The sequence below is a fragment of the Sphaerodactylus townsendi genome, linkage group LG01 (assembly GCF_021028975.2).
Source record: "Sphaerodactylus townsendi isolate TG3544 linkage group LG01, MPM_Stown_v2.3, whole genome shotgun sequence".
Classification (NCBI taxonomy): Eukaryota; Metazoa; Chordata; class Lepidosauria; order Squamata; family Sphaerodactylidae; genus Sphaerodactylus; species Sphaerodactylus townsendi.
The window spans coordinates 102,685,405-102,707,639 of NC_059425.1; the positions used below are offsets into that span (position 1 = coordinate 102,685,405).

The 22,235-nt window shown below is 39.9% G+C and overlaps 1 protein-coding gene across 2 annotated transcripts; it reads left to right on the top strand.

Moving 5' to 3' along the window:
- LOC125438885 (pancreatic secretory granule membrane major glycoprotein GP2-like) lies at positions 1–21,399 on the top strand. Of its 2 annotated transcripts, XM_048507537.1 has the most exons (10): positions 1–96; positions 404–567; positions 8,104–8,192; positions 9,384–9,488; positions 10,828–10,988; positions 12,520–12,655; positions 15,229–15,323; positions 16,860–17,028; positions 19,692–19,812; positions 20,735–21,399. In XM_048507537.1, exons 2-10 carry the CDS (start codon positions 486–488, stop codon positions 20,905–20,907), a joined length of 1,131 nt encoding a protein of 376 aa, XP_048363494.1. In that variant the 5' UTR covers positions 1–96; positions 404–485; the 3' UTR covers positions 20,908–21,399. The 2 variants fall into 2 exon arrangements, with proteins under 2 accessions (XP_048363494.1, XP_048363502.1); XM_048507545.1 differs by lacking the exons at positions 1–96; positions 19,692–19,812 and having other exon boundaries at positions 295–567; positions 20,735–20,892.
- The last annotated feature ends 836 nt before the right edge of the window (positions 21,400–22,235 follow it).

Consider the following 22,235-nt stretch of genomic DNA (forward strand, 5'->3'; position numbering starts at 1 on the left):
AAAAAAGAAGGCACTGTAAATCATTTACTGCCTCTCTGCAGAGCAGAATGGATGAATATAAAGCACCAAGGGACCAATCCAAAGAGATAGCACGAGGTAAGGGAAGTGCTTCTCTCCCTCATAAAGAACATGCTAAGTGGCTGCTATAGTAAAAGACAAAAATGTCAGGGGAGGGGAGAAAGGAGTTTTCTTCTTGGGGAACTGGTTCTAAAATAAGTAGTGAGTTTAGTGTGAGTAATCATGGTCTCCACTGGTTAGCTTTGTGGAATCCTATTGTTAGACCCAGAACACCATTCTTTCTTGCAATAGGCAGCATTCACTGCAGTGAAAAGATTCAGAAACACTGCATAATAAAAGCTGTGAGGGAACCTTGTATACTAATCATTCATCCAAACTTTTCCAGTCCAAGCTAGGACACAAACCTCTGGAAGGTCAAAAACAGTCAGTACACAGGGAGTTTCCTGTCTGAGAGAACTCCAGGTCTGATGGCAACTTACAGAATGCTCTTTTCTGCTCTCTTGGCAATTTCTCTGCTGATTTCTTCAAATGGGACCAAGACTGGGGAGGGTGAGTTCTCCCAGCAAAAATTTACTCTGAAAGTATTTCCATGTTTTATAAAATATTACTGGTCTGGTTCCAAATTTGCTTTTGTTTTGCTGCAAAAATAGACAAGTACATCAAAATGTTAACTTTGGAATATAGTTCATTTAAATTTCTACAGGTTGTGATAAATATATGTGTAAGGGTTTTAAAGATACATTAAAAGGTAACAGTGATATTTAAAATGAATTTTGTACTGGCGTGCTATAAGTATCAAATACTGGGAACAGTTGGGTTCCTCATGTACTTTAGAACTAAGGTCCCCCCCAAAAAAACCCATGCATTAACCTTTGTTTGAATTGTAAATCTGAAACTGGCTTTCTGGTGTTCAGTGGGACCTTTTGAAAAAAATTGTGGAAGCTTAATTAGGTCAATCTGTATGGGTCTGGTAATATGATGACATTGTTTTGCAGTCATTATGGTACATGTTTGGTTTGAACTACACACACAAGCTTAGTTGCTGTTCTAGAAAGGTGTTCTAGAAAGAATAAACAATGATTTGTTAAAATACCATGCGTAAAAGTCCTGGCTATTGAAATTAGTGCCTGTTTATTTCCACAATATTGCTTTTATCTAGGTAGTTAACATCCCCTCAAAGGAATTCACTATCAATTATAATATGAGATTTATATACCTAAATTATTGTGGTGGCTTCTGTTTTTAATTAAAGCATTCCCAATTGAAAATCAGTTCAGATTTTGAGCGGATATCTTGAAGAGCACAAATAAACCAGAAGAAAAATATGACAAATAGGTTTTATTTGTGAACTTATTTGGTATCTTTACACCCTATCACGGACTCTGAAAGTAACTTACAAATCAAATCTATTACATATTTATGATGAACTGAGTTGCTGAGGCTACATTTTTGTTTTAAATCTTTAACATTTTTCCCTCTCTAATTCCAGCCCCTATCAGCTTTATCCTTTTTTCTTTATCCTGAACAATTGTCTTTGCCACTTTAAGTGGCAAGGGAATATATTGGAGGGAACTTAGGGAAGTATTATATATTGATCTATTGCACACCTCTGCTATGTCTGCTGGAAATGAATTTCTGAGAAAACCCCAATTAAAGTATCTGGAATGAGAGTTTCAATCTTATTTTGGGTATCAATCCAGGAATAATGTACGTATTTACACTACCGCATTGCTTTACCGCATTGCTTGGCGATTTTATTTTATATTAAGGGGATCCGCTGTTTCCCCCTCTTGGGGAGGACTTTAAATATGGGTCTCATTGGACGCCTTCTAATTGTGTTAACCACTGGTTTTAAAGGTATTTAGTTATTATATTTTAAAACTGATGGAGCCTGTGCAAATTGTAGTTTACTTTAAGTAGTTAATTTTGCTCCCTTTGTTTGGTTTTATTGTGGTAGATTTTATGTTGTACACCGCCCAGAGCCCCTTGGGGATAGGGCGGTATAGAAAACTAAACAATAAATAAAATAAATAAATATAAAAAATGAAGAACTATAACTATTCAATAGATGTTTAAGTTACAAAATGTAGAATGAAGTCCAAAGGACTTACTGAAAAAAAATGGTTAAAGTTAATGTATTAATTGCAGAGTGCTGAATGATTTATAATACAAATGCAACACATCAAACCTGAGAACTTACAGCAATTGCATCTATATCCAGTAGAATATAAAACTCTTTTTGTGTCCCGAAAAACCCTTTACTTCCTGCTACAATATTGCTTCTACTTTGCGGCTACTTTTTCCCACTTGGAAACATTGAGTCCAGGTTGGCTGGGGGTGTTAGTGCAAGTGTGGACATATCTTAAATTATGCAAAGGCAATGAGGTGACCAGGTGATTAAAGGGCAGGGTGCCCATATCACTAACCTTTATATAGAGTTACAATTGCCCTGTATAGTGCAGAGGTTGTGGAGACCCAGGTTCAAACTGCCATTCTGCTGGAAAGCTTGCCTTTAGTCTAACTACTTCGCAGGATTGCTATTAGAGGAAAATAGAATCGTCCCACCCATGCACACTGCTTTGGAGGAAGGGTAAAAAATACAGTGTTTTTTTCCACGCAGCAGAAATATACCATCTTGAAGACATTATAAAAAGTGTTTTGAGGAAGACGTTGACACAGCTCTCTCCCCCAAAACATGTTCATGCCATTTTTTCTTTCCACATGGGTTTTTAAAAAATCGCTAACAAAGGCCCCTTCCGCATATGCAAAATAATGCGTTTTCAAACCACTTTCACAACTGTTTGCAAGTGGATTTTGCTATTCCGCACAGCTTCAAAGAGCACTGAAAGCAGTTTGAAAGTGCATTATTCTGCATGTGCGGAATGAGCCTAGCTATCTTTTTTCCTGAAGGACGGATTGAAGATGTCTCCTGCTTGCCTGTGTGAACAAAAGTAAGGGGATGCTTAATTTCTCCTGTCCTCCCCAGCTCTTATTTTCATTCTCGCTGTAGTTGCGCCCATCATTTTCTGCCCTCTTCAGGAGACTCCTGCCCCTGCCATTTGTTGATGATTTTCTGGAGGTTTCCTCTGCTTGCAGCTCATCTGATACTGTAAAAAGTAGATGAATACATTTTTTTTGGCTTGGTGATCCTGTGCACATGTTGTTGTTGTTTTCTGAGGGAGCTGTCTGCAAAGCTACGATGACATAATATGAGAATCTGCAGTATATGCATATTCGAGTCGTCATAGCTTCTGAGACAGCTCTCTCAAAACAAAAACAAAAAAAGGAAAAAACAACATGTGTGCAGAATTGCCAGGCTAAACAAACTGTATTATTCTACTTTTTCCAGTGTGATGGCCATTGGATGAGCTGCAAGCAGAGGAACCTCCGTGGGAAACCTTCACCAAATGGCAGGAGCATGGAGAATCTCTGCAGCATCATACAAAATAGGAAGCACACGTATTAAACTGACAAGAGCTCCAATGGGTGGAATGTAGGAGAAAAGAACCATTTTGACTGGCAGCACTTCTTTTGTCTGCACTGTGCAGAAAAAAAACCCCAAAATGATCTTTTAAAAACATCTGCAGGACGTTTTATGTCTGCTATGCAGAAAAAAACAGTCATGGAATGAAAGAAGAATGAATGGAAGGATCTGCAGTTATAAAGAAGGTGCTTCTTTTCCTGGGGCAAACACTGAAATTGCAAACACTGAAATGGCACCTGGGGCAAACATTGAAATTGCACCTTCCCCCATCTGGACTCCACTGCAATGGAGCTGGGGGGGGAGGGAGGGAGGGCACCAAGCAAACCTAGTTGTGTTAAGAAGGGAGGGAGGGAAGGCAGCAGGGGAGAACATGGACCACTTTTCTCCTCCCCATCACCACCCCACTGCCACTGAAAAAAACCCTGTGATACTTTAAAATTATGCTTACTTTACTTCCTGGCAAGCAATGCCCAGAGGGAGACTGGGGGTGGGGGTGAGGATCAAGGTCAGAAAAGGAGACCCTCCCCCCCCCCCAGCCTGTCCCAACCCACAGTCTCTTCCTGGCCACAGCACCACTCACTTGGCTGATAGTAAGATATGCTTAATTTTAAAGCATACAGAAGCAGCAGGGGAGACACAACATAGGAGGAGGAGTCAGCAGGGAGTGCAATGCTGCAGCTTCTTGCTCCTGGGGTGAGGAGGAGGGCTTGTGATTGAATGTGCCCCTCATGTGACACAGGGAAGTTACTCCTGGGGCTTGAGCCCACTTTCCTTATGATGCCTATGAGAAGTATAAATCATGTGAAACATGTGACACAGATAATTGTTCAAAATTACTTTCAATATTCCATACACTAAGGAAATATTTTTGTTTGATTTTTCCTGTTTCATAAATCAACTTACTTTATGATCTCATTGCTAAAGCTCAGCTTCTAGCTGATAGAAATGTGACAGTTTGTATTAGACCCAAGATGAGACCTTCAATTCATGAGTCATGAAAAGCATGACTCCAGCTCATCCTCCGTTTTAGCTACCCAAAGGCTAATGATCCCTTCCTGAATGCAAATTACAGTATTTTATCAACTCAATATAACCCCTATGACATTTCAGGAGACAAGTAACATGTAAGAATCTTCAATGGAATTGTGTAACGCTTCAAATAAGAACATGAATCAACCAGCTAAAACATCTCTGCTCAGTTTCAAAGCAACTTAGTGCCTTTTGGTTGCTCAAATTGACCAGGATATGATTGGTATTAAACCTAATATAATGATACAAACTAGTTTGACTGGGCAGGGTAAAGCTACAGTTATCAAAGCAACAACAAATGTCAAAAGGCTAATAACTAAGTGGCCACTGGTATGTCAGATTACAATGGAAAAGAGAAGAAAACAGTTGAAAAAATCAAGAACAATGTGGCTGGGCAATAGTTCACTCAGGTAGGTTGAAAAGAACAGGCAAAAATAAGCAAGATGATAAGGATCCAGGCAAGGACTAGATTGGGATTTTCTGCATCAGGCACTAAAAATATCTCCAGTCAACCTTGCAAATGTTATAGTTTTCACATAAGCCTTGCTGAAATCAAGCTATATTATGTCCACAACTTTTTACTTATCTACTAAACTATCCCAAAGGAGAAAAAGAGATCAGGCTACTCTGACAGGATTGCAGGAATCTTGAGAAATCTATGGTGGCTCCCAATAATGTTGTTTTAAGAAATTTACAGATTGACCTCTTTGTAATCTGTTCTAGTATTTTATCTGGTATCATAATCAGACTCAAACTGATCTGCCACTAGGTTCCTGGATTGCTTCCCTTTTTAAAGACTGTGACGTTTCCCATCTCCAGTCTCATGGGATCTCTCTGGCCCTCCAGGATTTCTTAAAGGTTATAGGCATTCAGAGAATACAGCTGCAAGTTTACTTACTTTAAAGGAACCCTAGGATGTAGTTCATCCTGTCCTGAATACTTAAAATGCATTTATAGTAAAGATTTCCCTGACAAACTGCTTGCCAACCTTGAACTGAAATCCAGGCCATTCACTATTTACAATATTGGTATAGTTCTAGATCGCATGGGCCCACTAGCCACACCCATTAGATAAGTGATCCCCAGTGCCATCCTAAGGGCACTTTCTTTAAAGTAAGCTTAAGGAACTTCAGTAGAATCTGAAGATACCTGTTTAGGATGGCATTGTTTTTCAATTGCAATAGACCATGTACAAGAAGCTTAAGTCAACAGAAGTCCCTTCAAGCTCAGTACAAGAACAGTGATGATAAGAGAAAATTTGTACCCACCAGGCTGAAGACTAAAAAATCACAAGGAATTTTATAGCATCATAGCAATGTTGAAAAATTATTTCAAAGCAATTTTGTACAATACAGGTACATAGGAACACAGTAATTATTTTTTTTCTTTTTTAACACAATAACAGCAACAGCTAGCCAGAATCTAGGTAATTACTAGCCTCGTGAAACCTTCAAGGCTGTTCTGTAAAACAAAAAAAAACATGTTACACAAAACATCACTATATACAGGGAACACCAATTCCAAAACATGAAAATACTTACAAGCAAAGAACAGGGATTTTTTTCCCTCAATGCTCTAACATATAATCTACAGAGAATGATAAGACATGTTTTGGAATTGGTGTAATTATCTAGATTCTGGCTAGCTGTTGCTGTTATTGTGTTTAAAAAGAAAAAATAATTACTGTGTTCCTATTACCTGTATTGTACAAAATTGCTTTGAAATAATTTTTCAACACTGCTATGATGCTATAAAATTTCTTGTGATTTTTTAGTCTTCAGCCTGGTGGGTACAAATTTTCTCTTATCATCATTGTGGGTGTACCTTCCCCTTAATCTTTAGTATGCAGTACAAGAACAGGGCATGTACAAAAATTTCAAATCCCAAAATTGGAAGTGAACTAACTGAGAAGAAATGTTCCATTTTTTCCCAATGTGGATTAATGAGAATGATATTAAAGTACAAGGTGTTTTGGTTTTTGGGTCAACTGCCTCAACTTTATCATAAGATCAGGTTTTAATTAAGAAATCTCTTTCCTAGAATATAAATGATTTACTGTGTCAATGGGCCTTGACTGATAATGGTCCCAGCTCAGTATAGTCTGGTTATCTTACAGTTACTTAAGAAACTGCCTATTGAGCACATAGGCATGGAACCTCACGGACATGTGGACTCTGGATCACAGGCAATGTATTTGATTTGGGCTTTCTGTCACATTAGGAAAGAACCCAGACACTGAAAAACTCACATGTGGGGTAAATAACGCCTTCACAGCATGTAGCCAGTATTGGGGCATGGAGATTACCCCAATATGCTTTTGCAGGTTAGACATTAAGCCATGGGATTTTCAGAAGTTTAATCAACTAGTATTTTAGAATGTATTATATCAGTAACACTGATTCACTTTTGTTGGAAATTCATCAGGGTGCACATTAATGTACAATCAGAGGCGTACCTCCCATTGGGCAAAGTGGGCAGCTGCCCTGGGCGCCACCTTGTGGTGGGCGACAAAATTGCAGGTTTGTGAGGGATTTTGTATTTTCAGTGTTTTTCCGTTTTTGGCCTGCAGGGGGTGCAGATTTTAGGCTAGCAACACCAAAATTTCAGGGATTTTTTGGGAGACTCTCCTGATGATATCACCCAGGTTTGGTGAGGTTTGGTTTAGGGAGTCCAAAGTTATGGACTCCCAAAGGGAGTGCCCCCATCCCCCATTGTTTCCAATGGGAGCTAATAGGAGATGGGGGCTACACCTTTGAGGGATCATAACTTTGGACCCCCTGAACCAGACTTCACCAAATCTGAGTGGTATCATCAGTAGGGTTTCACGAAGATACTCTGAAATTTTGGTGCTGCTATCTTAATAATTGCACCCCTGACAACAGGCACCCCCTAAATTTCCCCAGATTCTCTTTTTAAATTCACTCCCTTCCCACCAATGCTTGTTTTCTTTCTTTCTTTTATTCTCTCAGTGCCTAATAAAGGTTGTTGTTGTTGTTGTTGTTGTTGTTGTTGTTGTTATCAAATCTACCCCCTTCGGCATGGATTTAAAGGGAGAATCTGAGGTCCCCAGTTTAAACACCATTTAAAATGATGCTGTTTGGGGGTGGATTCCAGAATCACTTGTTTAAACTAGGGAGCCCAGATTTAAATCCACCTTAAAGGGAGAATCTGGGCCCCCCCAGTTTAAATAACATTGAAAGTGATGCTGTTTCCCCCAATTGGGGGGACTGGATACAACACCATAAAATGTTTTCATAGCAGTAATAAAACATTTTGAAAACATTTTGAAAATGTTTTCCAAATATTATTTCGGCTGTGTGGCATGGCCCATTGCTATGTTCAGATTTGTGAGTTGGGGGATGTTCTATAATGTGATGGTGACTTTGAAACGACCTGGTGGAAAAAAATCATTGTTTGGTCATGGTGGGGGAGGGTGGCCACCCATGGGGGGGGCATCAAACTCAGGTTTTGCCCAGGGCTCAAGTTCGCCTAGGTACGCCCCTGTGTACAATGGATGCAAAATTAAACATTTAGTAACTCTCCCTTTAACGTGTAGCAATTTTAATACTTAGAAATCAATGAAACCATCATCTGCACCAAGGACTTAATTGAAGTGGAAATCCCAAGTACTTTCTTTTTATCAAAGAACCCTCCAATATTAGTAAGTACTGTGACTTAATGATTTTTAATAAAACATTAGAATCTGAACTTTTTTTGGTTTTTATTTTGGATACTGCACACTTTCCTGTCATAGTCAGAAACTTCAATCAGCAAACTCAGTATACATAACAGAACATTATTTATGATCAAACTCTTCCTTGCCATTAGCTTTCTGTGGGTACAGTTTAACACAAAAGTTCAATTGTTTAATTTCCTCACAGTTTAAATATCGATGAGATTAGCAAGCATACTCTTGTTTGGGGTCAGGAAGGAATTTTCCTCCAGGCCAGATTGGTCCTGGGAAGTTTTTTGCCTTCCTCTGAGCACAAAGCAGGGCTCACTGAAGGATGAAAGTAGCAGTGATTTTCCTGAGTTATGCAGGGGGCTGGACTAGATGACCTTTGAAGTTCCTTCCAGTTTTTGTATTTCTACTTTTCTTCTACTTTTAGAGAAACATTTACAGAATGCCAGTTTTCTGGCTCTGATCTGTAGACCTACGGCTTCATTATGCTGTAACTGCTCGGCTACTGCCAACCACATGATTATAAAACGTGACCTGATATATTTCAGATAAAGCCACATCATTTATAGGCCAAAATAAATAATTAGGGAAGTGCTAGTTCCCCCTTCAAAGCTTCAAGCATCAATTCTTTAAGTTGAAATTTAGAGGACGTGGCTTTTGGTAGGATGTTGGTAGGATGTTGATGCCGGGGATTTTTCTGTGTAGTAGTTTGCTGCAACTAAGCCAAATCACCCGACTGGATTTTTACAAATAGCAATTTCCATTATCACAAAATGTGCTTGTATCTGTAAACCTGAAGCAAAATGGCACATAAAATTATCACTTGATAACTAGTTGTGTGAATTGTAAACTGGTTATGTAAACTGGACAAGGGACATACTTATTTAATGCTGTAGAAATAAGAGAATTCCCTCCTTCAAAATAATAGAGTGAAATGTGAAATACTGGGTGTGTGTGGAGGATCCTCATTCCATAACCCCTGCCAGGAAAAGGAGGCTTCACTAGCATATAATTATGCAACATCTCTAAGTGACATATCAGGTTTTAGAGCCAAGTTGTATTTATTCAGTATAGCAGTTATAAATATGATATGATGATGCCACCTATGACAGCACTTAACACATACAAACATGTAATTTTAAAATAAAAAGTGATTACTTCTCTTTCTAGATCTCTGATTTGCACCTTAATGACCCAGAATGCCATGGCACTGAAGTAGGAAACCTATATGTGTTCAGCATTAAAACCAATTTCACAGATTGTGGAACAAGAATGGTAATACACAGCCGATTTATCTTAATACCATATTTTTCCTCTTGGATGCTGTTTATTTAGTGTAAGAAGGGACTGGTTTTAAAGAACTTTATGATTGTCTCTAATTCTTAATGTGAATCATAGACATCATTGAAACATTCAGAATGTCTATGAAATTCAAAAAGCTCATATTTGTAGATTCTATTGTATATGTAAACATCTTAAAGCTCTGCACTACATAATTCTACAAATGGGTATGAATTAGGGATGGAAAGGTACTAGCTGGACATTAGGGGAAAAACTATAGCATGACTAGTTCAGCAGCGGACTTGTCTATCTGGGGAGGTGGTGAGCTCCCCTTCTCTGTCAGTCTTCATAGGCTGGATGCTTTAGGCTGTTTGTTCATTGAGTGCGGGTTGGATTAGATGGCCTGTGTGACCTCTTCCAACTCCACAGTTCTATGATTTAGAAGCAAAAGTGACATAGGGTACCACACAGTATATTCATACCATTATTGGCCACTGCTGACAGGTTTTGTTTCAGTCGGTGCATATCTCAGAGTTATGTAGGAGATTGCTTCTGGGAACATGTCATCTAAATTTCCTTTGTGAGTGGGGTTAATAGCCAGGAGCCGTTCACGGCTGGGAATGTTTGAGGGATAGAGATTGGGGAAAGTGATATTGTGGTGTTGTGCAACGCTCTAGCAGTTCCCCAAAACTTTACGGTAAAACCCCCGGGAATTAAAGATGCTAGAGTTCCATTCAGTTCTGCCCTTTCCCAGTTTTGCTCCTGCTGCTTCAATAAGGAAGGCTAGAGGCTGAAGCAGGGGATCAGTGGGAGTTGACTACCTGATAAGTTTTTCAGTCAAACACCAGACAAACACCAGAATCAGCCTGCTGAGTAAGATTACCAGCCTCAAGGAAGAGTTTCCCAGAATTACAATTGATCTACAGACCATTTTTCCTGAGGAAAATGGCAGGTTCAAAGGGCAGGGCCTATGGTATCACCTTCCTTCCCTAAACTCCAATGTCTCCAGGCATCATATCAGAAATTGCCTGAACCAGATTTGGCAGCTCACTATGAAGGCCTGCAGAACTTCTGCCTCCAGTCAGAACTGCTCTTACCCAGCATGTGTGTATCACATCACATATGTGATATGGGTAAATCCAAATTCTTCAGCAGTCACTGGCAACAAAAATGGAAGGAAGAGTAGATTAGGAATCGTGCTGGGTCCAGGGCTTGACTCAATAGGCCCATGTGCTCCACAAAAGCTGTCTGGCTTTGCTAGGAACTTTAGCAAAACATGTTATTTAGCTGTCTCCCCAGAACTTGGAACTCACTGGGGATTTTGATTTTGCAGGAATCAGATAGCACTCACATCATTTTCATCAACACAATACAGAACAACTTCTCCGATATAATCACAAGAACTTTTATCAACATTACATTTGCCTGCCGATATCCTATTAGTTACATGGTACAGCAGCCTAATGGAGAAAATAAGATTAGTGTTGATATCAGGTAAGCTATTTCAAACAACATCCCTCAGTGCTGATCACATGCTTGGAATAACATCATTGTAAAGCAGCAGCTGAACAAAGCTGGAAACATCATTGCACTGGAAGAGCCACACAAGCTACAGACTTAGTTAAAGGGGAAACATTTAAAGAAAGCAGGTCTTGCCTCACTGTTTCCCCTGATTCTGTGTTCTCCCTCAGAGACAAAAATTCAGTGTGAAACCTTTCCAGCTGAAAAGTTTCACTCACAGATTGTTGCTTGTGATGAAGCTGTTTCAGATGCAGATGACGTTAGAAAAAAACCTGAAGTCTCACTTAAAATGCCATATTGTCAGGTCACCAGGAGTTGGAGCTAGACAAAAATTTCCAGCAGTGGAACAGCACTTTCCTGCTTCCTTCCTTCCACTTCAGCCTACAAGTCTCCACAAAATGATGCTCCTTGTAGATGAGGCCCTGGTAGATTGGAACCCTGAGGAACAAGTTGAGGGAGTCAGAGAAGGAAAGGGGAATCTGCATAAATTACTACATTAGACAATAGAATTACTTGTAAATGGTTCTGAATCATTTTCAATTAACTATTGGACTACAATACAAGTGTATCCTATTTCTGCAATGCCAGTATTGTAATATATAGCTGACACTGAATATTTATTTAATGGCTTTAGGGGGCAGTCCTTAACATCTGTACTTGAAAGTAAGTTCCATTTTATTCAATGAGGCTTACTCCTAGGAAAGTGCTCTTAAAATGGCACTGCCGGAATATTGGCTTTAAAGGGGGATTAGATATATTCATCAATGGTTACTAACCATGGTAACTGAAAGAAACCTCCACCTACAAATGCAGCAATCCCTGAATATCAATGTAAGAGGGCAACATCAAGGAAAGACTTTGGTTGCTGTGCCCTGTTTGTTTGCTCTCCATGGTAACTGGTTAGCCACTGTGTAAAACAGCACTGCTGGGTTGTGCCTTGCAACTGGCAGGAGCTTGAGGAGCAGGGTCATGAGGGAAGTTTTGGCATCGTATGTACTGTGACATCACTTCTAGAGAAAGCCTGAAGTGACACCCTGTCAGTCTAGGAATTGCTGGAAACTGTGGTAAAACCATAGAGTTTCTGACAATTCTTAGAATGTTCTTACATTGCATTCAGCTTTTTTCCAGAAGTGGTGTCTTGCTGTACATAATGCTAGCTTTCATTTTTTAATTCTTCTGGCTCCTGCCACCACTCAGAGGAATGGAGGCGACTAACAAGGGGTGCCAGCAGGAGGTCTCCTGCCACAATCTCTAATGAAAAACAGGATGCTAGACTGTATGATCCAACAGAATTATTTTTGTGCTCTTAAGTATGCCACAGCTTAAGCATTAATTGAACTGACTGTACCAGTTTATGCACCAGTTTATGTTTTACCGTTGAAGTCTAACACACACTTTTGTTAATGTTTGATTGTTTGTTTTGTTTGAAATCACGAGAAAAATTGTATGCTTTCATTTTTCCCCATTAATTGAAGCTGTGAATCTATGCATATTTGTTCAACAGGACCATTACACTAAACACTGAAGATGGAAACTTTTCTGTGTCCATGATATTGTACAAAGACCCACATTTTGAAGATATGTGGACTACAATTCCCTTTTTGACTCTAGAGGACAACGTATTTGTCAAAGTTAAAATGGTACCTGGAGTCACTGTTTCCCTGATAAATTTGGGAACTAAGATGGTACAGAGAAAGCAGAAACTAAACAGGTTCATTTTAAAAACGGATAATTTCATGTCAGAAATAGTTTCATATGAGCTTTGTGGAATGAGCAAGATCACTTGTCTGCAGAGCCACTGTTAGACTGTAAAACAAGACTGGAGAATGCAGTTCCAATTCCATTTTCAGTATCAGATAGTTTTCCAGTATCTCCTTTAACCTTCTCCCGTTATTTTCCTGTTTTCCAATCAATACACTTCAGATCAATCAATAAAGGCCCCTGCCCCTGACACAGAATGCCCAGGCTGCATTTCGATATCGCTTGTAACAACTGCCGTTTCCGCACGGCCGCTGAGGCGCCTCCACGCCGGCAAGAATTCTGCCGGCGTGGAGGCGGAGGCCGTTCGCATGCAAGCATGCGGACGGCCTCTGGAGAGGCCGGCAGGCGGCAGGCGGCTCCGCATGGAGCCGCCTCTTCCCCGTCCCACTCACCTTGTCCCCGTCGTCGGCTTGCTGGCCGTCGAAGCCCTGCCCACGCTGCCCTCCGACCTCCAGGGGTCGGAGGACAGCGTGGGCGAGGCTTCGACGGCCAGCAAGCTGACGACGGGGACAAGGTGAGTGGGACGGGGAGGGGAAACAGCGTGTTCCCGGCGGTGCTGTTCGCACCGCGCCGCCGGGAACATGCTGCCTGGGGAAAAACAACCCTTTAAAGGGTTGTTTTTCAGGGCGGCCTGAGGCCGCCCTGGGGGAGGGGGAGCGCTGCCTGTGCGAATGGCTCCCTGGGGACGGCGTTTATCCCGGCCCCAGGGCGCCATTTAAGGGCCTTGCGGAAACGGCCTAACATTAACCCAGGCCGTGCACAAACTCAGCTTGTTGCTGACCATGTGTGTAAATATCCTTCCTCCGTTTCCTCCTCCTCCTCCCTGCCCCATCTTCCTCATGCAGAGAAATGAGAAAATCCTTGTTTGAAACAAACTTCAATTACTTGCAATAAACAAATGCAGCCATTTTGGTTTCTTCCTGTCAAAACTTGGACTCTGTAAAGAAAAGTCAGTGTAGTCTAGTGGATAGAGCAGTGGACTAAACCCTCAGCAACTCAGGCTTGAAACACCACTTTTATTATGGAAGCTTGTTGAGTGATCTTGGGCCATCACAAACCCTCAGCCTGACCTCACAGGGCTATTGTGAGAAAACAGAGGAGGGGAAAATGATATGCTAAAACTCACTTTGAGTCTGAAATGGGGAGGAAAGCAGGATATAAATCAATATATGCAAATAAATGATTCTAAATTAGAATTTGATCCAGATTTAGAATAGTTGGTTAGTGTAGAGTAGATAGTGAAATAAAGTTGTCAGGTCCCCACCGGTCACCGGCATGAGTTTCATGAGGGTGGGGCTGAGGATGGTGATCTGCATAAGCAGTATGATGATGTCACTTCCAGTATCACAAGGGGTGCTCTAGCACTGTTCTCTAAAAACTCTGTGGAAACCAATATTCATGCCTGCTGCTGAAGACATCAGTTCCATGTCTCCTCCTCCCTCTCTGCCAGGTGACCTGTAGTATTATAAAATGTACAACATAACACCATCTTGCTTTTGGTTTTCCCTGACCTTGGAAGTGGCAACCAATGAAATGGAGTGAAAGTTGGAAAACATTGTGCATAATGACATTGTCACATGTTTTGTATTATTATTTGCTTGTTTAGCATTTTTATGTCAGTTATACCCTACCTTTCTCGGCAATGGGAATTCAAAGCATTTTACATCATTCTCCTCTCCTCCATTTTATCTCCACAACAATCCTATGAGGTAAGTTAGTGTGAAAATATATAGTGGTCCAGGTTTACCCAGCAAGCCTTCATGGCAGAGTGGGTATTCAAACCGAGGTCTCTCAGATCTTAGTCCAGCACTCTCACCTTTAAACTCTTAATTATGGGGGACAGATGCAGGGCTGCTATTTTTGGTGGCAGACCCCAATTCTCCATAGTATCCAGTTCCAGCCTCAGAGAAAAATGCTCTCTATGCACAGTTCACAATATGGAAGAACCACTGTAAAAATTGGTGTGCTTCTTTTACCAGAGTATTCTGAATATGTTAATAATTCAAATCTTACCTGCAGTGGAGAATTCAATGTTTTTAAAGGATTTTTTAAAATGGTAATAGCACTGTCTTACTAAAATTCAACAGGATAAATAGTACACCCAGACACAATAATTTCTGTCTGTTTGTGCTTTATTATATTTTGAGGCTTTGTGACAAAGCAACTCTTTTGCAAGGGTAGAGTATCTTAGGACTGAACTAGAAATGACAGACAATGCTAACAGGCCTCCAGGGAATTTAATGGACATTTAAATACTATAGTTATTTGTGCAGTAATTTTGAGTCTTGAGATTGGTGGTTATCAGTGTTGTCATTTTCAATTTATCTGAGTTGTGTCAGGCACGTACATGAATGCATGCATGCATGCATGCATACATACATACATACATACATACATACATACATACATACATTCATTCTTATTATGCTTTTTCTCTTTTTGTGTCTGACAGGTTCCAGGTAATTTAATAATTAGACTTGAAAACTGCTGGTCTACCCCAACAAAAAATCCTGTTCAGGCTATTCAGTATTTCTTTATTAAAGAGAGGTTGGTGTCTCCCAATGTAAATTAGATGAACTATTTTGAAAATAAATTAGCTGGTTTTTGTTTACAATGATATACAAGTTTCTATATAAAATTAATTAGAATTGTCAGCTTCTGTATAACTGTATTTTGCAATACAAATATTCCTTTCCTTTAAAAAAATTATAAGGTGGGGAGAGAATTATCTCCAGCTAATATAAATTTATTGTGCTTTAAGAGCAACGTGTGTGTATCACTGGTGACCCTGCACAACTCTGAGTTTTTGTCATTCACACCTTGAATATTATTCAAACTGATATCAGACTTTACATCCTAATGACAGTTGATAGCCAATTGACTTTAAGAGACATGGGTATCTCTACATAGGATTGCATTGTTGGAATCCCAAATTCCTACATTATTGTAAATTGTAAAGAATGATAGTAATAGCCCAGAATTTCACCTGGGAAGAATTGAGGGATGGGGTCAGGTGCACCATGTTGCATCAATATGAAGATGTCACTTCTGGTAAAAAAAACGATAGCGTTTCGGATGAATCCTGGAATGTTGCCTCTGATGTAATGACATCACTTCCACTGAAAATATTACACACTGGCATGATTCCTCATTGCTCCCATTTTTCTCTTGCTATCCTTGGAAATACTGGCAGGGAATAGTAAGCATCCAGAAGTCTCCCACTATAGTGGGCCTGACCTGTTAATCATGTGTATATATAAAATATTTTATATGTACAAATAATATGTGAAGTAGCCTCCAGTGACGCCACCTTTTGTTATTTCATTGACAACCCTCAGTGCTTTAGTACATATGACTTTTCTGTTTTTTGCTTTTCTTTCCTAGCCAGTGCTGTCACACAATGGTAAACTCCTTGGGAGTGGGGAGGGAGCAGTGAATCCTTTATCATACTCAAAGGACTGGTGCAATTAAAAAGAGGCTTACTCCACAGTCTCAGTGCACAGTTATTCAACCACTTTATTTTGTACAAAAAGTTGGGTTGCAAGGCTGTGCCATTGGGAGACATGGAGGAGCAGCAACTTCCTGTGTGCTTGTATATTACTTCTCAGAAAAATCCAGAAGTGACATAGAAGAGCTCTAGGAATTACCAGAAGCTCTATGATTTTACCATATTGTTTCTGGCAATTCCTAGAACTACCCTATGCCACTTTTGGTTTCCCCAGTAGTCTAGGGACATACAACACATCAACATCAAATCTGACAGTTTGGGGGTGGGGCTTATTGGAAGGGGGTGAGACTTATAGGGGCGTGTATTTGGCCCAAATACACACTCCTATAAGTCTTTCCCCTTTCCAATAAGCCTCACCCCCCAAACTGTCAGATTTTATGTTGATGTGTTGTACATCCCTAGACTACTCCCCCCCATGGCAGTGACATGGCTGCCTCCAATGACCAGAGATGGCTGTCAGCCCTAATAAGTACAATGATGAACTAAATTAAAATCCTGGTAAGTGGGACACCTTTCTTGTCCTCATCTGCTTGCAGAGATGTTCATGTAACTACGTGTTTTGTTTTACTGCACAGCTGCCCACAAATTGTAAAAGATGAAACCTTGTCAGTAGTAATGAATGGAGAAGCTGAAGAAGCAATGTTTAGGATCCAGATGTTCAAGTTTGTTGGAGTCTCTTTCAATCATGTTTTCCTACACTGTACAGTTCAGATTTGCCACAATACAGTATCTGTTTGCAAACCAGTAAGTTTTTTTTGTCTGTTTCTTTAGGTGTTTGAATATCCAATGAATATAAAATATCAAATTTAATAAACAAGAATTCTGAGGCTATTTGGGGGAGCAAATTAATTTGTGCTCTTCTGTACATCAATTTATCATTATTGTTATTACTATGAATTTGGTCACCTTGATGCCTGTGAATGGTCAACTCGTGAAGCCAAAGGCTTTAATAAAGGGATTTTAAAGTTCCTTAAACAGTGAGAAATCTTTCTTATACTTCATGTGCATTGAGTGTAAGCACAGAATATGTATGATGCTAATGTATTAATGCAGAAATAACACTGAAAAATCTGTATACTGTGCAGAAAACATTAGTGGCAGAACAAAGAAATGTGTTACAAATGAGAATAATAAGATTGATTTGCACGAGAGAGTAGGAAAATCAAAACAGGGCATTTCTGGTAGAAGAAGATTAAAAAATTAATTAATCCATAAGTTGGAACATTTCTCCCACGTCATGTGATCCATCTGCCTTTCCCCTGACCAGTGAGTTCTACCAGAGGTTATAAAAGATCAAGGAAGATTGGCAGGGTTCTTGGCACAAGGATGCCTAGCTGGAATAGGGAAAAAGTATGTTTGCCAAAGAAGGAGGAGTTTCTGCTTGCCAAAGAAGAGGTACAGTCTGGCAGGCAGACACTGTTCTGACTTTCTTTCTGATTTGAAAGTTTTTGAAATTATGTGAAGAATTGGTTGAGGATGGATATAGAAGAATAGCAGGAACTATGTGTTAGAGGATAGACTACAAGCGCATACTGAATCAGACGCTCTAAAGCACATAATTTAACATCAGTACTCAATTCTGGTGGCAGTTTAACTGGGTGACCTTTACTGGCAATCAAATAACAAATTACCAAGGCAATTGAAACAAGGCTATCTAACAAATGTTGTAAATCATGCTTCTAAACGCTGTTCCTTTAAACAGTCTTTGCACTTGAATTGTGAATTTTTAGGTGTATGACTATAGGATAAACAACAGAATTGTTCAGAACTGTTTTAGAAAATAGATGCCTCTACCCCGCCGAAACTGCAAAGCAGTGGCATGGCTCCATATATGGATTTGTTTCCTGAGCATTATTTCTAAGAGGTCACCATATTAAAATACTGAGCAAGGGCAGATGAAATCAGAAATCATTGTGACATTTTAGGAGGACAGTGTTACAAAATCAAAATCCAGATGTCATATGGAACAACCCAATGTAATTAATAATGGTTGTGAGTCTCCAAGTATTTGGCTCATATAACAAGCAGCATTTCTTTGAATTCAAAATCACAGCATAGGCTGAAAACTTTACTTTGCATGGTGCTTCCCAAACAGTAGCTTGTATCCAACCCAGTGGTGTACCTGCCAGAGGGACATGTGGGTTCACATGTCCCCGGGTGCAACCAATTTAATCACATGGGGGGGGGGCGCAAAATCGCCTCCCACACCTGCGGCATTCTGCCAGCCTCCCGGCTGGGTCCATTGTCGACCCTACGCTGCAGTGGTCTGTGTTGCCCCTACAGCTCTCTGGTGGCTCTTTGCCAGCTTCCTGGGGCTCTGGTGGAGCTGGCTGGCTCTCTCCCCTCCCTCTCATGCTGGCCCCTGCAGCCAGTTCACCAGCTCGAGGTGAGTCGACACCGGGTGTGGGGGGGCCAGGTGGCAAGTTTGGGGCAGGGGCAATTTCAGCACTGGGTGTGGCAAGTTTGGGGCAGGAGCAATTTCAGTGCCGGGTGCGGGAGGGGGGGCTGGATGGCAAGTTCAGAGGAGGTGCAATTTCAGTTCTTGCCCTGGGCACCATTTCCTGTAGGTATGCCCCTGATCCAACCACACAGTTCTGAAAGCTTAAGAGCACTTTTACCTGAGGAGAGGGGGCAACAGTATTTACTGATTCTTCTCACACACTGCAGAACCACACAATGGAACAAACTAGAGCAAGATATCCTTCAGTTCTTGGTCGTTTAGCATAAGATTCACTATTTGTGTTCACTCTGTGGAGATACATAAAATAGTGGACAATATGAATCTCATGTTACTATATTGCATAAAGCAGGGGTCCCCAGTCTGGTGCCTGTAGGTGCCATGGAATGCACTGACACTTTTCTTGGCACCTACCAGGTGGTCAGAATTACAAATGTGTCTGGTTCAAAAAAAATTGGAGATCTCTGCGATAAAAGAAGGAAACACTCTTCTACTACATTTAATTCCTTCCATCCAGTGGAGTAACATTAGGCCTACACTCTCCCTCCCTTCTTCCAGTTACTGCCCCTTTTTGGTGGGTGGACAGATTACAATACAATGATGGATGTCCCATTCTGATGTTCCAATACGGTGTGCAGCAAGAGTACATGACTGAGCATTAATATGTGTACATATGCATATGTGGCTGCTTGCCGCTGGGACTGAAAAACTTTACTAGCACAGAACTGTTCTTTTACTTAACCAAGGTGGATTCCACATGGGTCAAAAATAGTGATGTGAAAATGGTGTAAAATGGTTTAAAATGGTATTAAAGGGTTTACACCGTTTTCACACGCATGTTTTTGGCCCATGTGGAATCCACCCAAGAGATATTTTACTGCTTTCCTAGAATTTCTGCTGTAGTTTTTTTTTTTCAAGAGTAACATTGGCACGTTTGCATTTTTTGTAGAATTGCACCAACAATGATAGTCTGGTCAGAAATAAAAGGGAAGCCATAGCTTTTTCTAATCACATGGTGTCCTATGGTCCTATAAACCGAAAACTGATAGATAATGAAGAGTCTGATATAAGTAAGTGGTTAACAAATGCATATTATAAAATATAATTCTTAATTCATTTATACAGTAGCGGTTCTCCTTTACAGTACACACAACACAATCATTATGTCAAGAGATTCAGCTTTAGATATAAGAAACATCACACACAATTTTGCTTTTAGCCACAATGGTTATGTTCATGTCTCAAGACATACTTTGAGACCTTAGAACAATCTATACGATATTTATTCTAACCAAAAACTTTAATTTAAAATGTTTCTTTGTTTCTAGTAGTATGGCTTTGCTGAACTATTAGGCATATTTTTGTCTACTTGATCCAATATTAATATTTATAGGAGAAGAATGGCATCCACCAGATGTTATGTGGCAAACTCCTTGTAGCTTCAGTAGGATTTGCATCTATGCAAAAATTGATTCTATGCAATACAGTTATGCACTGTGAAACACCACTTTCTGATCATTGATTGAAAATGTTAGGCATCAGAATGTGAGGTGGATCCACCCTTATTCCCAGCATAATAGAATGTGAGGTGGATTCACCCTTATTCCCAGTATTACTTGCTTAAGGGCTAGGTTCATAGTTCACTGAAGAAGTATATGTTTTACCAGCACAAGTTCCCATGTTCAGTCTCCATGATTTTTTAGTCAATGCAATGAATTATCAGGGCTAAGAAAGGATAGAATAATATTAGAGTTAGAAGAGCCCATATTCAATTCAATAACCTGCCATGCAGGAACACACAAGTAACTTTGTTCACATAATATTTGTAGAATCAGTGTCATCTAATGCTGATGCTCTGTTTACAACTGATGCAGATATATTCCAAATTTGATACTGATACTGATTTTTTAATGCAGATATATTTCAAATTTGATACTGATTTTTTAAATTGGTGAAATTTGCTTCTTTGGTAATGATTGTGCTTTCTTTTAGGTGAAGGAAGATTTCTGCCAATAGAAATGTTGGTCCTTGGAGGAGCTCTAATAGCAGTTCTGGTGATAACTGTAGTGTTTGGAAACCTTTTGTTTCAGTCAAGAAGGACATACCCTGCTATGCAAGCACAGCTGACCATGTCCCGTTTTCATATCTCTGAAGTACCATCATGACAAACTGTTATCCAAGAATATCAGAATTGCAGCAATGGTTATATTGTGGATTAGCATTTATTATATGTTTGTAATTTTTATACATCTCAAAATCCTACATTAGTACTATTTCTTCTGTCAAATTACAAGTATAACACACATAGGAAGGAATTTGAAACTATCATCAGAGGTTTTGTAGGCAATTAAAAATGTTGTTCATTTTCTTGAGAAGCATAGAAAACATGTTACAATGCAACATTTGTATATTTTGCTGAGTGCACTTTTGCTAGGAAAGTGTATTTCTGAGAATGAATACCATATGCAACGCAATGGATGATTTTTTATCGTCATCATCACACACATAAATGTATAATTTGCAAATTTCTGCAACAGAAAAGCAGGACCCTATATTACAATCTTTCAGAATTAAAAAAATTTTCAGAGACCACTGGAATCTGTAATACTCAGAGTTTGGTATGTGCTTTATGTTTGTAAATAAAGATTAATTTCAAATATATTAGTTCCTAATTCTTTATATTCTGAATAAAAAAGCATTGAGCAGGCCAGTCTGCTTCTGAATTCCACATGGAATTTGAGGCCGGGCAAGCCCAGATAAACACTGGCCAGTTCAGCATTCAACTGTGGAGTTCAGGGGCAGGGCGCAGTTGCAAGGGAGAGTGTGGCCTGGCAATGTCCCCATGTGACATGCCCATGTGACCAGCCCAGGGGTGGGGTGAGACATTGTGCTTGCTCTGGGTGCCATTTTAGGTAGCTATGCTGAACTCTGTAATGTGCATCCTTTTGGAAAATTTGAAACTAGGTGCCAGGTGCCTAAACTAACAATCTCTCATGTTTGTGAACTAATGTTTATAGGTTCTAGATATGACTATGCAGATCTCAGAATCTAACTTAGGTCTGATCTGTGGAACTTGCTCCCAGAAAAGTGTTCTTAAGATCATATTGTTAATGACTACACTAACTGTCATAATAACAGGAAGAAATCAAATTGGATATATGAAAAGTAGATGCATAGAGAAACAGGAACTCCAGCAGATATAGTGCCCAGGATAGCATTCACTGTCATTTAAACTGGTTGTTTCCTTAGGCTCCACTAGCATCATTATACAATTTGCCTGTCAAACAAAACCAGTGAAAGAATATATTGTATCTTCCAGCCTCAGAGTCCTCTGACCCTGGTTCATCCACAGACCCTTAGAAAATATGGAATAAAGAAAAGAGCCTCTGAGTAGCTAGAGAGTATGGGGGCAAGCCTACCATTGGATTCGGGTTGAGTCCGACCTACTTCAGGTGGCAGATTCTCAGGTAAAATAGAAATACAGTGGCATTTT